The sequence below is a fragment of the Puma concolor genome, chromosome A1 (assembly GCF_028749965.1).
Source record: "Puma concolor isolate L17-30 chromosome A1, mPumCon1.1.hap2, whole genome shotgun sequence".
In the NCBI taxonomy this organism is placed as follows: Eukaryota; Metazoa; Chordata; class Mammalia; order Carnivora; family Felidae; genus Puma; species Puma concolor.
The window spans coordinates 49,958,010-49,974,067 of NC_141667.1; the positions used below are offsets into that span (position 1 = coordinate 49,958,010).

The 16,058-nt window shown below is 35.5% G+C and overlaps 2 protein-coding genes across 3 annotated transcripts in view; one reads left to right on the plus strand and one right to left on the minus strand.

Annotated features, from left to right (window-relative positions):
• LSM11 (LSM11, U7 small nuclear RNA associated) overlaps nt 1-16,058 on the plus strand; it is an 88,509-nt gene that overhangs the window by 39,113 nt on the left and 33,338 nt on the right. The window contains exon 5 of the mRNA XM_086703996.1: nt 13,163-13,234. Coding sequence (XP_086560122.1) covers nt 13,163-13,234 — 72 coding nt within the window. The remainder of the gene's footprint in view (nt 1-13,162; nt 13,235-16,058) is intronic.
• The window catches only part of CLINT1 (clathrin interactor 1), a 59,246-nt gene continuing 45,210 nt past the window's right edge, over nt 2,023-16,058 (minus strand). The window contains exons 9-12 of one of the 2 annotated variants that reach the window (XM_025923556.2): nt 10,614-10,688; nt 6,551-6,843; nt 4,787-4,991; nt 2,023-3,766 (exon numbers count right to left, since the gene is read on the minus strand). In XM_025923556.2, coding sequence (XP_025779341.1) covers nt 3,420-3,766; nt 4,787-4,991; nt 6,551-6,843; nt 10,614-10,688 — 920 coding nt within the window. In that variant the 3' untranslated portion in view covers nt 2,023-3,419. The remainder of the gene's footprint in view (nt 3,767-4,786; nt 4,992-6,550; nt 6,844-10,613; nt 10,689-16,058) is intronic. The other variant, XM_086703828.1, reaches the window with a different exon arrangement.

Below are 16,058 nucleotides of genomic sequence, written 5' to 3' on the forward strand. Positions count from 1 at the left end.
ATTTTTTTTTTTTTTTTTTTTTTTTTTAGTCTTTATATCTGATTGTTTCTCTGGATATAAGAATATCAAGATCTTAGTCAACAAAACTGCAAGAAGTCAATAGAAAAATTGAGATCTTCTACTGCTTCTAAAAGCTGAGAACATTCTAATGAGGGTTATTTGTGCGGCAAATCCGATACCAAGCGCTCACTTTCACAGTTCTCTCCCTCCCATCTGCACTAATGTGGTAAGAAGTCAGTCAATACATTCACAAAATAGCTCACTTACAATCTCCTTGTCTAAGAACAAAGTGGAACTAAACTCAGGCAGAAAAATCGTCAGAAAACAACTTAGCAGAAGTCTCTAAGGCTTTCTTAACTACACACTGCTTTTAGGAATACACCAGAAGATAACTTTTGGGTTTGTTGTGTAAATGGCATGCATGCCAAGCATCTAGCAGTGACTGGCACATAGAAGGTCTTGTCATGTAGGCACATTTACATGAAATAAAAATGGGTGGCGGAGAAATATTTAGTGTACTTGTGTCAGTGCCGGTAGATCTCACTCGTTATTTATCTAATGCTTCCAGATTTAAGTTCATGTCAGAAAAAATGTATCAGGGCCCAGAGAAGTCAGGCAGGTTGATCAAGGTGTCACACAGGTAGTGCATGGTATAAATGGGATTAGATCTGCTTCCAAGTCCATGCTTTCCACAACGCTATGCTGTCTCCCGGGAGAGTTCAAACAACAAAGCCAGTTCATTTCAGAAATCTATTTACCGTAAGGTGTGCTCTGTGCTTAGGACAGTTAGCTTCATTTTACTAACGTGCTTCAAAAATATTTGAGAGAAAAAGCATTACCCCTTCCCTCCAAATAGAACTCTAGACCCCAACTTATTGACGACCCCACAACCAGCAGCATTATGGTTATCATTCAGGCAATTTGTTATAGACACCAGAGGAAACATCCCAAGTACCATACAAGCACGCTGTGTCCATGTGTGGTTCCTGAAGACTGTATTAGAGGTAGAAAAAAATTTTCAAACGGGAAGAAGATGAAATCCGGGTTGGCGGTGGAGATTCACTTGTAAATTTTGTGAACGGTTCCTACCTCCTCCTCTCCAGCAAAAAAAATACATTAAGCGGAAGCTCAAAAAGGTAAAGGGGTATAGGACAGGCAGAGGGAGTCCAACAGACTAAAGAAGAGTAGTTTCTTGTCAAGTCCAAATTACTTGGGGGTATTCAGACTTTTCTTTGAAGTATCATTTAGTGACCCCTTCAGTAACAAATTGTTAAACTGGATGGGCCCCTAGCAAGGCAATTCTCTCATGGGCTCTGAAACAAAACACACTAGTAAGACAGCAAACTGTACGTTGAGGTGCAGCAATACGTGTGACAGGCTCCCTTTGGTCTTCGGAGACATAGGAAGGAGGCATAGTACAGGAAATGCTTTAGAGATAAATCTTATTTTATTAGAAAAGCATCTTTAAACACAAAAGTTTGGAAACAGTATTTATTTGCTCCAAGAATCGTATGTATCTGAAAAGGCGATGCTACACCTCTCTGTTTAATGAGAACATTCATTGAAGATCACGGGTTTTAAGTATGAGTGAAGATCTCCTCCGTGCTGCCACCAGAGCCTGGCTTGACTGCTCTGAACTAACTACACTTGAAAGCTCCTATTCTTTGAAACCAATTTAAACACATTGAATTGTTGAAAGATTAAAAACCACAGTCAGCTAATTACACTCTCTCTCATCTCTTATTCAGCAAATGAATCACTTTTCATTACCACTTAGCTGAAGTACATGAATTTCTGCCTAATTAGAAATGTTGTAGATGGAACATTAGCAAGAATGGAGCGGGTCAGGATATCTTTGCTGCTTCATTTTTAATTCCTAACAGTAGAGTCTGAGAGGAAAGAAGAGAGAAGTCATTAAATAATTTTAAATTATTTATAAAAATTACTTTGCCCAAATTATAATTATTTTTTCCCCAAACGGTCTCAAATGTCTAACAGAATGAAAGAAAAAGCAGTTCAACATTGATTTTAATGAACATTTTAATGTTACGTAGAACAGAACATTATGAATACAATGGAAACAAAGTTTTATCAATAAAAAAAATTTCAACACAAAGTGGGGAGGTAATAATTTGATACCTATATTATAGTATTTATTTTTAAAAATATTCCCAGCTTGAGGGTGAAAACAATTAATTTTGCATTCCAAACTCTAGAATCATGATTTTCATGTGAGCTTAATGCAGAATTACAGCAGGAAAACAAAAACACTTTAATTAACTTCCTTTATTTGCCATTAAATCAATAAAATCTTTGACTGCTACAGGTCTCCTTTAATAATATATATTTAACTCCTCTCTATTGGAACCATATTGCTAATGCCATATTATATACACTCAAATCCAAAACAAAACAAATATTGTATAAAATCTAAAAGCCAACATCGTTGAATTCTAACATTTATATTTAACTTAAGGTTTTAAGAATTTTTACCTTTTCAATTTTTTGAAAAGACACCAAAAAAAATAAAAATAAATATTTTTCTCTTTTGACTGTTCCTGACTGATAAATGGTGGCTACAGGGATAAACACGGAAGGAAGCCTCGCCAAGTTAACCACTGCAAATTGTAAATAATGACTGCTAAAAACAAACAAAAACTCTGGAGGGTTTTTTTTTTTTTTTCTTTTAAAGGAAACCATAGAGCAGTCCTGAAAAAAATATTTTTCCTAGTTCTGCAAAGGATAATTATAGCAGAAGACATGGGAAAAGTCCCACAGCTATCACCAATCGCTTAAAGAGGTTTCGTTACAATAAAAATTTGGATAGTATAATAGTAATAGCAGTGTTGCTGGAACATTAGCAAAAGTATATACATTCCAGTTACCTTTGATTTAGCCATAATCACATATGTATGCCTTTTTTGGACAAAAATATATATTTTTATAAAAAACTGATCATCCAACTTTAATGATTTCATTTATGGACTCAAGAGTGGTAGTAAAAGGAACAGACCCAATTATGACAAGGCGATTCAGGGACAGAAAAATCAAGTTCCTCAGGAAAAGAAAAGTATAAAATTAGAGATTCAAACACATTTATTCAGCCCTATTCCAGACTTCCCACGAATCGATGTTAAAATGGGCTCTTCGATTTATAAAGACTTTCCAGGTCTCACTACCCCATGTGTGGTCTATTCTTACTGGGAAAAATGATTTTGACTGCCTCATCTGAAGTGCCCTTGCCTGTCCATCTGAAATACTAGATACTTCACTTTTATAAAACAGCCTTTTTTTGGTTATGTAGGTTTAAATCTTAATTAATTGATAAAAGAAAGGGGAGTTGATTAGCATTTTCCATCCCAACATCACCTATCTTCACCGCTAAAAATCCTTCATTCAATCTGCTCCTTTACAATCTCTCATTTGCTAAAGTTGGCGAAATTTGCAAAGGCATCTTGCTTGGGTTGCACAGTTCCAGAAGTCATGGCTAAGTTGGGCATGCCCATTCCCATTGTGCCTGTCAGGCCCATCCCAGCAGTTGACATCCCCATGTTCATGTTCATGCCCATCATACTCTGGTTCATCATTGGAGTATTTCCAAGAGGGGCCATTCCCATTGTGCCAGTCATCACACCAGGCATGCTCATAGGCATGGGTCCCCCCATCAAAGGGTTAGTTTGGGGCCGGACAGGAAGTATGTTTGATGGAGAACTGAGGTTCACAGCTCCAAAACTTTGAGTCATCACATTCAGAGGTTGTTGCATATCTACCAGAAGAAAAGAGACAAAAGAACTTCACATTAGATTCATCAAGCAGAAGAATAAAATAATCTTCTTGACCATCAACACTTGTAACTCCTAATAAAATTCTTTTATGGTGATTTTACAAGGTAAGTCAATTAACTTGCACTATTTGCTCTAGAAAAATACTCTGTGGCTGTTAACTCTGGTTTCCCAAAGATGCAGAAACAGTTAAGAGTGGGCTGGGGGAAAACACGAGGCACTTTGATATCATTCTGACAGAATTTAGTGTTGAATCCAACCTGACCTAACAAGTTGTCAGGAGCTGTTGTGTATCAAAAGCCTTAAAAAAGTTTATACCCTTTGACTTACTCTATTTTTAGAACATTACACTAAGGAAGAAAAACACAAGTACAAAGATTTATATAAAATCATGGAGTTATTTACAATAGCAAAAAGCCGGGAACAACAGAAATAACCAACAATAAAGAAATTCAACACTGGTATGACACATAACTATAAATATCTAAAAATCATTTTTTCTTAAAAATATTAAATACAGGAAAATGATAATTTAATGCTGAATGACAGCTGCAAGAAACAAAACAATATACATAGAGTGATCTCGAGTATTAAAAATATGGTTAGAAAAGATAGAAAATACGAATTAATAGCGATTATCCCTGGATTACGGAGGTGAGATGATTTTTGTTTCTGGTCATATTTAGTTATATTTAAAACATTTTCTACAACAAATATTTTTATTTTAGTGATCAGACTCCCAAAACTCACCATAATACATACACAATCATGTTATCATGCCAAGAGCAGGATACAAAGTAATCTGAATATGCCAGGGTGTACATCAATCAAGAACCGGGGGGGGGGGGGGGGGGGGGGGGGGGGGCGGCGGAATCCTAAGCGATACACAGTTGCCTTTAGTACAATCAATGTCATGTATTTTTATTTCATGGCTTACACTAGTCTTGGCACAAGGGTAAAGATTACAAGTGCACAAAGAAGCAAGGTGTCTCATGGTAACTTACTCTGCTGTTGAATCATTGTATTGAGTGATGGCTGCTGGGGTTTGGAAGGCTGCATACCCGGTAGTAAGTTGTCTAGGCTGATGTTCACACTGGGGTCAGACCAAGTAGAGGGCAGGGTTTTGCTGACTGACTTCTGGACCATATCTGTATTCTGATTATAGAGAGGATTAGGCTTCTGCAGCACTGTGCTAACATTTTGCAAAGGCTGGAAAATAAAAAAATGCTCTAAAAATTAAACATTTGCTCAATAAAGGTTATCAAATGGCAATTTAATCACAGTAACTCCAGATATACATGAGACTTAGTAATAAACTCTTGAAACCAAAAGAACCACAAATGTTCTAGGCTAAATTCTTCAAGCTGAATCACTAGCTTCCCCAGAATGTTCCTCTGAATCCCCAATCATGTTTGGGGTGAAAAAAAACCTAACATATTTACACGAACAATTACCCTCCCATCACCCAAAGTCTAGAAGCCACCATCCCAGGGCCATTGTCAACTTCAGGTTAGTACAGCTTTAAGGAAATATACAAGTGGAAATTTATTCTTACAAGATAGAATATAGGACATGATTTCTCATGTTATAAAAAGCAAAACCATCAAAGCAGCAAATTATATTGCACAAATCTTGACTGACATGTTCCTGCTCCATGTACACTTCTATCGCCTAAAGTGAGCAACACTAGCGGAACTTGATATATGTGGACCAGTTCAGGAGAAAGAAGCAGGGATGCCTGGTAGTTACTAAGGATAACTATGAAAAGGGCAGACGAAGGGAAATGAAAAGGAATAGGAAAAATAATTTAAAATGTACCAATGCAAAGAATTACAACACAGTTGCAATTAAGACTGCAAGTAAGTAGACTGGCTTTACACTTAGACCACATGAAAGACTCTCAAAGAATCAACTGGCTTGGGCTTATTTAGTGGTGCACCGTTCAATTTAATGGTACTGGTGTGCCCTTCATGTCCTTTTCTTAATATTAGGTTCAACTTGTTATGCACAACAGTCACCTTTCTGTTTCTTTCTTCTCTTCCTCCATCCCAACACCCAAAGAGGAGAATCTACATATTAAAATGACTAATTAGTATCATAAAAAATATTCAGAATTGCTCGAATCAAAAACAGCAAGCTCCTGGTATAACTCAGGCACATATATTCTAACCCTGTGTTTGTCTGAATTCCAAATTAATACTAGGTAATTTAGATTTAACTGTAAAAAAGTGAATTAAAAAATTCCCATTTAGTGGTTTTCCTGTATGAAAATGAGAGTTGAAAGAAGAGCCTATATAAAGATTACATAATGTAGAACAGGCCCAAAACAGGGAAGAGTATTCGTCATTTTAGAGACTGATTTTCTATATTAGTAACGATTGCCTATAACCATTGAGTGACACCTCTTTAAGGATCAGAGATTTTACTGAGTGAATATAGGCCACGGGTGAAGCAATAGCTCTATTCCTTCTTAAAAACAGTTTTTATTAAACTATTAAATACAAAATTATTTATTAATTCAATAAATTTTTATGAAGTGACTCCTCTGTGTAAGGCATCGCGCTTCGCTTTGCATGGCCTACAAGATGGGTGAGAGGCCTTGCCCTCTAGAACCTGAATGACTATAGTAGGGGAAAAAAATGTAAGGTAAATGCAATGTGCCAAAACAACCTATGTATGGCTTATTTTCCTATTTCATGTTAGTTTATCATTACATCAGTTACGGAATCTCAAAGATGAGGAATCTGCAAGGGACACAGACAACTTACCTGTGATCTTGACATGGGCAACCCCAGGCCTACAGTATTAGTGCTCATCATGGAGAAATTCATACTCTGGGAAGATGTCATGGTTGCCTGGGACGAGCCCATAAGATCAAACAGGTCTGAAGAATTTGAGGCAGCTGGAGGCGGACCTAAAGCTGATTGTGAGCCACTGACAAGTTCCACAGCTGGCTGTGAGGCATTGCCAAAGAGCTCACCGCTGGAGGCAACAGGACCTGATGGGGCTTGATTGAAGGCACTCCAGTCACCAAAGTCTCCATTCCCACTTGTTGCTGTAACTGAGAAAGAAAGGACAACAGGGGTAAGAAACTTTCTGAAATGCACAGAACAAATAGAACAGTCTACGAACTGAAACAAATTAGAGCCGATCTGTGTCCACCCAGATTAACATCTGCATATACCATCTCCATCTGGACATTATTTTTTCTCATGAATATTCCACAAATGTTAACAAGGTGGCAAAGGAAAAAAAAATCCACATATAAAGTAAAATTCGCCTCATAGCAGGTCTGGGGTGATACGTAGAAATTACAATCAAAAGTTTCTTCAACCTGAGTTTGCGTATTAAATATGCTGCCAGCTCAACAAATATGAAAAGGAAAAAGAAAACTTACCTGGTAAAAGTTTTTTTGGGGAGATCGAGAATCCTCATGTGAAGAGACACTCAACAAAATTAGAGAATTCAACTCATTTCACCCATTCATTACTTGGAAAGGTTCAAAGAGAAATCAAACTATGACTTACATGGTCTCAAGTAAATAAAAACCCAAATTCATGACATTAAATTTATAAAAAAAAGAAAAAAAAAAAGCACAGAGAAAAGGACTCAGTAAAATTAAGAGTAGGGTTAGTAAATTTCTGCAAGAAGTTCTCACTCTTTTGGCCATGCTTCCATTGACAACACAAGGGCTATAGATAGCCACGGTATAACCCTAGCACAGTGCTTGCTTCCAGTGGGACCATTCTCTCTCTCTCTCTCTTTCATCTACCTACCTATCTAATCTAATCTATCCATTTATTTAAACATTTTTTAAGTTTATTTATTTTGAGATAGAGCAAGCAGGGGAGGGGCAGAGAGAGAGGGAGAGAAAGAATCCCAAGCAGGTTCCATGCTATCAGAGTGGAGCCTGATGCGGGACTCAAACTCACCAACTGTGAGATCATGACCTGAGCTGAAACCAAAAGTCAGACGCTTAACCAGCTAAGCCATCCAGGCGCCCCTCAATTTATTTATTTAAATAAAAAGCAGGGTATAGTCTTAAGAGAGGAACTCAATGCTAATATTTAAAACAAAGGGAAGGGGCGTCTCGGTGGCTTAGGTGATTGGGAGTCTGACTTTGGCTCAGGTCATGATCTCACGATTCCTAAGTTCAAGCCCTGTGTTGGGCTCTGTGCTGACACCTCAGAGCCTGGAGCCTGTTTCGGATTCTGTGTCTCCCCCTCTCCCCTGCTCATGTTCTGTCTCTGTCTCTCAAAAATAAATAAACATTAAAAAAATTAAAAAAAAAAAAAAAGGGAAAAACCCTCAATACGACAAAGATAATTACAACAAGTTTAAGATTTAATGCATTCAATAATGTAAAAGTTGTTAAGAGGTTAATTGACGGATGGACTACAATGCTTAACAGCATGGATTTTGTACCTTACTAGCTAAGTGACCCTGGGCAAGTTACATAACCCTCTCTGTGTCTCACTTTGTAAAAAAAATCTAAGTTGTAAAGATTAAATCATATACAGTAAGTGCCACTTATAATTTGTTATTGTTACTATGGATTAATTGTGAAAACACAGGGGAGGACCAAAGGTACCGCCATCTCTTTCGTTTAGGTATGCCAGAAAAAAGTGTAAGTCACGCTTCTATAAATTCTGCAATACATCTACTATTTGGAACACAATAAATATAAAGGCAATTGATACTTAAAAATGTTCTTTTTTAAGTAGACTATGCATGATTCTAAGTAAATTAACCTTTCCTTAAGAAAGGGACAAGTAAATAAGAATTAATGGAAGTTGAAAAAGCAAAGGTGAAGACAGAGCTACACATAAACTGTCATCTGAAAGAGAACAGTATATACTGCCAAGTGAAAAACACCGTCACTCTGTACTCCATGTTCACTTACAACTTGGAAATACATTTTGTCTAGCCTAAAGGTAACCAGCCATTGCAATACTGTCTCTCACTATGCTAAATATCTAAAGAGAACAATAACATTAAGTCTTTAAAATTATTTTCTTCTATTACCATATTAAAATGTAAGCCCCTTCAAAAGAAAATAAGTCACTTAGAAAATCCACACTCTACCAACAATTTAATACAAGAACTGGGCTAATCTTCATTACCTCAGGGTTTTACTATAAAACATGTCTTTGATCTTCTTTACAAAAAAGAGACTGAATTAAGAGTTTTACAATTAGTTCTATATATTAAACAATTTAAACTAATTTAAGAAAGACTGCTGGATAAAGGTACTTTATGCTGACTTTCTATTTGCTTGATCTATAAAACAGAGTAAGAATGGAAACTGGGGCAAAATGTGTTGCCCCATCCGAAAACTTTATCTGAGATGATTAATCATAGGAAGAAGAGATTTCTAGTAGGGCATATATTGTTCAGAAATGATTAATCATTGTTGCAACAGTTTCAGCCCCTTGCGTAATGGTGATCAGGTTATATTAATCACATGCATACAGATGAAGAGATGTATCACTTAGCAACATTAACATATTCGAATTATTTGCATAGTAGGCAAGTTTATATACATAAAAACTTTTGAGAATTACACAGACAGTCTGTAAAATTAGGGCAATGTTTATCTTCCACTTGACTTGCCTAAAGTAAGTTATTAACCCTTAGAGGGCATAACCATGCTTTTGAAATGAAGTTAATTACTCCACAATTCTGGTTTCTGGGAAATACTCAGAATTTACACAAGTAGGCTATCAAAACCCCAGATGATTAAAACCTATGCATCTTTCTTCCTAAATCCTCACAAACCTCAATCAGGCATCAGTAAATATAAATTTTAATTCCATTAATCGAATGGTTACTGTACCTGAAATGAGTAAGGCTCATTCAGTTAAATTACATTTTTCTCCCTGCCTCACTTCATGTTTAAAAGTTATAACTAAATTTCCATACTCTCTCTCAAACTTCAGACTGATAAGATTTTATACAAAAAACCTTACAGCCAACTCCTTTATAACTTAAAGAAGAAAGGACACTTAATGAACTTAGTCCCTTTCTATACACTTTTATAGACATTACTCTGTCCTTATAAAGAACCATGTCAAGTGATGTTCCTGATTCTAAAGTTGGGAGGCTCAGAAGCTTTTCCAAAGTTAAACAGCTACCATAGTATATGGCAGGGACAGTAAGGTAAAAAATAGTAACGAAGAAAGGGAAAAAAAAGACAAGCGCTTCATTTCAATCCCTGATGTTTAAACCTACGTTGTTAATTACAGGTATACAACATAAAGATTTGATATCTGAATATACTGCAAAATGACCACTACGATAAGTCTAGGGCATTTTAAAAATTTCTAATCTGACATGAAGAGAAGTTTTGCCTGAGGTTCAATTGCTCACTATTTAAGGATGTGTCAAAATGAAGTTTATTTTTTTACAAAAATCCTCTTAATATATTTAAATCACAAAGAAATAAATTTTACTAAGATAGTCTGCCTAATCCCATCCTTGGGATCATAACATATAAGCTAAACATAAACCATAATATTCATCCCACTGAGATTATTTACACTTATTCACACTCCCCACCCAAACTGCCCTGCACCCCAAAACTAAACAAGAGTCACTTATGAATAAGGGCAATTTTATTTAGGTGTGCCTGCCTGAGTTGTTTACAACCACATTAATCCATTTGGCACATTAAGACATTGACCCAGTAAAATACTTTTGTGAATAAATCCTTTAGGATTTAGGAATGATAAATACTACAAGGAGTAAAATACCAAAATGAAGCTGATCTGGTGGGGAAGGGAATTATTTGGTTTTGATAACTCCTAGATTTCTGACCAAATTGTATCATACCTTGGGAGGGGAAACTGCCTGATGCAGCAGCTGAGCCAAAATCAGCAAATCCTCCAAATAAATCAGCTGATCCTCCTAGAAATTAAGCATGAAGAAAAGTTAAACTGATAAAACCACAGAACCACTGACAGCAATTTCAGGAAGCCATTTTAGCACCACACTTAAAAACTACCCAATATTAGAGGCTCCAGAGCCATTAGAAAAGCTAGTTTGTAGATCTAGGTTTTCATGTCACCATGTTCCTTTTAAACTACCACAAACTCTTACATTTCTCAGTTCTTTATCTTGTAAGTAATTGACACCACATTTGTGATTAAAGTTATCCCTCACTTACATTGCCTGAACATAGTGTGGACCTGTGGTTTATCCAGTCAATTATGCTCTTTGTAAGAATCTTCAGTGGATGCTAAAACCTGGGTAAAATGTTGCTAGGGAATAAGATACATAATCGCTAAACATCATCCCACAGACTACTCGGTAAATACAAAGGAATGAAACTACTTTTACACTGGACAAACTGAATGGATATCATCCTAAACAACTGATTAAATTTAATGTCATTAGTAATCAGATAAAATAGTATTCATGGGCTCTGTAATGCAAGGAACTCAAAAGGAGATCATCACCTGTGTTAAGAATTCCCACCAAAAATATTTAACCTGAATCTAATCATAAGGAATGAATCAGACAAATTACAAAGTGAGTGACATTTTGCAAAACAACTCTCCAGATTCTTCAGAAAATGTCAACATCATAAAAGACAAAAAAGGCTGGGACTACTAGAGATTAAAGGAGTCTAAGGAAACATGACAAGTACATGAAATGCATGATCCCTGATTGGATTATGGATTTTTAAAAAAGTGCTATCCTGAAGTGACATAATTGAGACATCAGGAAAATTTGAATATGGTCTGTATACTAGACAATACTGTTTAAATGTTAAACTTCCCAAGTATGATAACTGTATTGTAATTATTATAAAGAAGAATGTCCTTGTTGTAAGAAGTTATATGCTGAAGTATCCTGGGGGCAGAATGTCCTGGTATTTCCAATTTTCTCTCAAATGGTACACAATAAACAAATGGTATACAGCAAATTAAAAACAAAAGATCTAGAGAGAGATAAAGAAAATGTGGCAAATTTTCTGTAGGTTTGAAATGAGATCCAAAGGCTGCAAATCAATCTCTGTGTGCATAACATCACATTCTGATAAAAATTTTTATTTGTGGGGTGCCTGGGTGGCTCAAGTCAGTTGAGCGTCTGACTTCGACTCAGGTCATGATCTCGCAGTCCCTGAGTTCGAGCCCCGCGTCTGGCTCTGTGCTGACCACTCAGAGCCCGGAGCATGCTTCGGATTCTGTGTCTCCCTCTCTCTCTCTGCCCCTCCCCGACTCACACTCTGTCTCTCTCTCTCTCTCTCAAAACTGAATAAATGTTAAAAAAATTAAAAAAAATTTTTTTAATTTGTAAACACTATGTGGTTACAAATATTTACTTTCACTAACAAATTGAACGGTAATATTACACTCAATTTTAATATTCCATTTCTGTCAATTCAGTTATCAATGGAATAGCAACAGCCAAAGGATCTAAAACCTTAAATACCTGTCCTTATTTTTCTTTGTCCTTAAAGATTTCACCTCTTAAGAGTCACAACCTTAGAAGTTTAGAGCGGCAGTTCAATTATGGTGCTTTTAGTGTTATGCGAACATTATATAGGTTACATCACAGCTGCTTAGCCTGCAGTGCTTAGAAACTAGCCAGGTGGGACTGGAACATCTGGGCTGCACTCAAATACCACCGGGGACAGCTTCCAACATCTGGTGCCATTTCTGAATTGTCTTATCGCTGCAAGACATTCTGCCCCATCTGCTACACTCAACTGGGTTAATTAAACTAGAACCATCTCCCCTTCTTAATAAATGGCCAGCAGTAATACAAGGAACAAATCAGTTTCTTATACATGTGTACCTGGTATTTCTTTTTAATGCACATTTACTGTAGGCAACTATCAGCAGGCATAAACATTTCTCATTTTTTTACCTCATTACAGATGCACATATTCACATATATCCTTACTCACCATGAACTAACTCCTACCAAGGCCAAGTTTCTCCGCTCTTACCAACACTACAGCTCATCTAGCTACTTTTGCTTTATTCAAAGGATAATAATACAGTGATTTGTTTTTCTCTTCTTTGAAGATACATACATCATGATAAAATGAGGGGAGGGGCATAAAAAATCCATGAGCTATATTTTTAAGCTATATAAACAAGGACATATATTAATAAAAGCTAGCAGGGAAATGAATGTTGCAAACGGCTGCTGCTTTATATTCATAAATTTGTCTTCTGTATTGTTCCTTCATGTTAAAAATATTGATCAAAGTATACTGTTAGGTAACAGAATGACAGTTAATCATTTATGGTAACATTAAGGGATTTGAAAATTGGAGATTATTTTAATTTGCTTCATCTGACAGTGAATAAACATCAATATGTAATTTATTATGGTAAAACAGCTAGGGATTTTCAAATCTTTTCCAGTCTGGGCTACAAAGAAAATGCATGATGCAGAAAAAGGCATCTGAATACTACAGGATCCTAACTTCAGACTGGGTAAGATGTTTTATTTTTGTCATATCCTAATTTGATATATCAGATAATTACCTACTTTGGTTATTCCACTGTCCTACATTCTAACATCTAAACTGAAATTATACTGTACTTATAATTTATCTATAGCAAATATTCTACCTCTTCATACTATAGGGAGTCTGATTTCAACATAACCAATTTACAAACACTGCAAGTAAAGAATGGAAACACACATAAATATTTTACAAAAGGAAGTCACCTTTTCTTGAAAAGGGCTTAAAATTTTCTCTAATCTTTTGAAGTGCCACAAATTATGGTTCTACATAGGTTTTACACAATGTGACCTTCAACTCTGAAAACTATCTCAACAATTCAAAATCTCTTTATTTCTTTTAGGAAAAGTTTCTCTCTCTAGGGAGGACTGTCCCTACCTAGATGTATGATGTTATTCATATCAATATCTTAAATTCAACACAAATTTTCTATACTGAACCATTTTCCCAGATAATTTCTATCTAAGGGAATTTAAATAAAAGAGTGCACCAAAAACTGCTGCATGTGGAAGACTGCTAAATTTCACAACAAGAGCTATTCTTCAAGATTCCCACATGAGAGCTGTCATTATAAATGAACCATTTCCATCTGCCTTTTCAGGACAGCAAGGAGGTTATTTACAATCACCAGCTGGGAACATGTATTTTCCAAAGCAATACTGTGAACAGGAAAAATATAGCTGAACTAGACAGCGCTTAAGCTACAAATGGAAATTTTCTTCAACAAAGAACTTAATCCAGATTACAATATAAAAAACAAACTTCTGCAAGAAGAATTCTAGTTAAGTACAAAATTAAAATGACAAAATGCAAAAAATTATAAATCTATGACAAAGATTAATACATATACGTAAGAAGTTTAAACATAAAACAATAAGGATAAATACTCCTACTCAAAGACATGGACAAAGGAATATGAATACACAGGTTACAACTGGTCTATAAAAACATGGGAAGTTTTCAAACTCACCAAACAAATGCAAAATTAAATGAAATGTTATTTTCTCCTTACCAAACTGGATGGTTCTGAAAGATATGATTCCACTACTATAATAGAGAAAAATTTGGACAAAAACCCCCCAAAACCTAACACTCCCCAAATAAGAAACTGATTGGTTAAATAAATTACAGTATATCCATACAGGATTAAGATATAAGGCAGTTAAAAATCTGTAAAGGAATACCAACGATCATAGGGAAACAGTCATGAGATTTCAGGTGAAAAGCAGTTCACAGGGGAAAAAGAAAAACAACAACAAAAAAAAACCCTTATCCAAAAGCCTGAAAACATTTTGCCACATAATAAATGTTTAAACAAATATATTGACTGAATACATAGAAAGTATATTTAAAAAAAAGAGTATTCATCCAAATTATTAACAGTTTATGTATCCAAGTCATGGCGAATCACTTGTTTTCTATCAAATTTCTAAAATGAGCATGCATTACTTTCAATTAGTGAAGAGAATGTTAAACCTTTTTATTTTTAGTAAGCTTGGCTTAAACTACAGATAACTCCCATGGAAATTCTAATACATAAATTGGTGTACTGAATCTATAACAACATGGTTCATATTCAAGTGAATATCCTCAACTAATTTTTGTGATTACTAGGTACAAGGCAACAGGTTCAAATACAAATGTAATAAAAATTTTAAATTTGACATATTTCAATCTTTAAAAAAACTTTAAAACTAAAAAAAAAAGAATTCAAAACATACTGCAAGTCAGGTAATGTCTTTCTATTTGCACTGAGTATGGTGTATGTTCTCTTCAACCTTATTTATTAACTTACAGAATAGTACGTTAATCAAGACTTAAATTCCTTAATTAGAAAGGAACAAAGGAGACGATGCAGACTTTTAAAGAGAGGAGATATACTAAAAAATGAAATGGGATGTTTTTGGCATTCTAGTTGGTTTATTTTCTAAACACTTTGAATTATTCATTTTGAAAAATGTTTACTTAGAAATGTACTATATGTAAAAGTCACCAAAATATCCTTTCAGTGCAGATTTTATAAGAACATCACCATAGTGGGATATGTATCAAGACAGTCTCTCAAATCAATCTTGGCGAATGGGTTTCACATGTGTATTTTAAAACTTGGTAGATATTCTACAATCATTTTACCACACATGCTTTTGAAGATGTTAACAAAAAGGATGTAGTAACACATAAAAAAAAGAAAACCTGAGCATATTCTCAAAGGAGGTATTTATCTGGTGAGAGGTACAGATGCCACCATATCTGCTTAGGTTTACAGTTCATGCCCATATTACTTGCATGATAGTAATATCGTAAGTATAGGCACATCTGGTAAACGACACCCAAATGGCATGCCGAATAGCAATGCTAATATGGTTGATTCTTAGACTTTTTCGTGTGTAGGTACTAAAGATTTAATATCCAATATTTTTTCCACTGCTGAATTCAATTTAAAATATATGATTAAAGGGGCACTTGGGTGGTTAAGTAGGTGGCTCAGTGTCCAATTTTTGATATAGGGCTCAGGTCATGATCTCATGGTTCATGAGATTGAGCCCTGCATCAGGCCCTGTGCTGATGGTGCACAGCCTACTTGGGATTCTCTTTCTCCCTCTCTCCCTGCCCCTCCCCCACCTGCACACGCACGTATGCAAGCTCTCTCTCTCAAAATAAATAAACTTAAAAACAAAACAAAAATAAAATATATTACTAAAGTATTTAAATAGAGATTTGGAGTAACAAAATTTATGTGCTGATTTGGGGGGGGTCTACACAAACTGGTTAAACATACTATTTCAAATAAC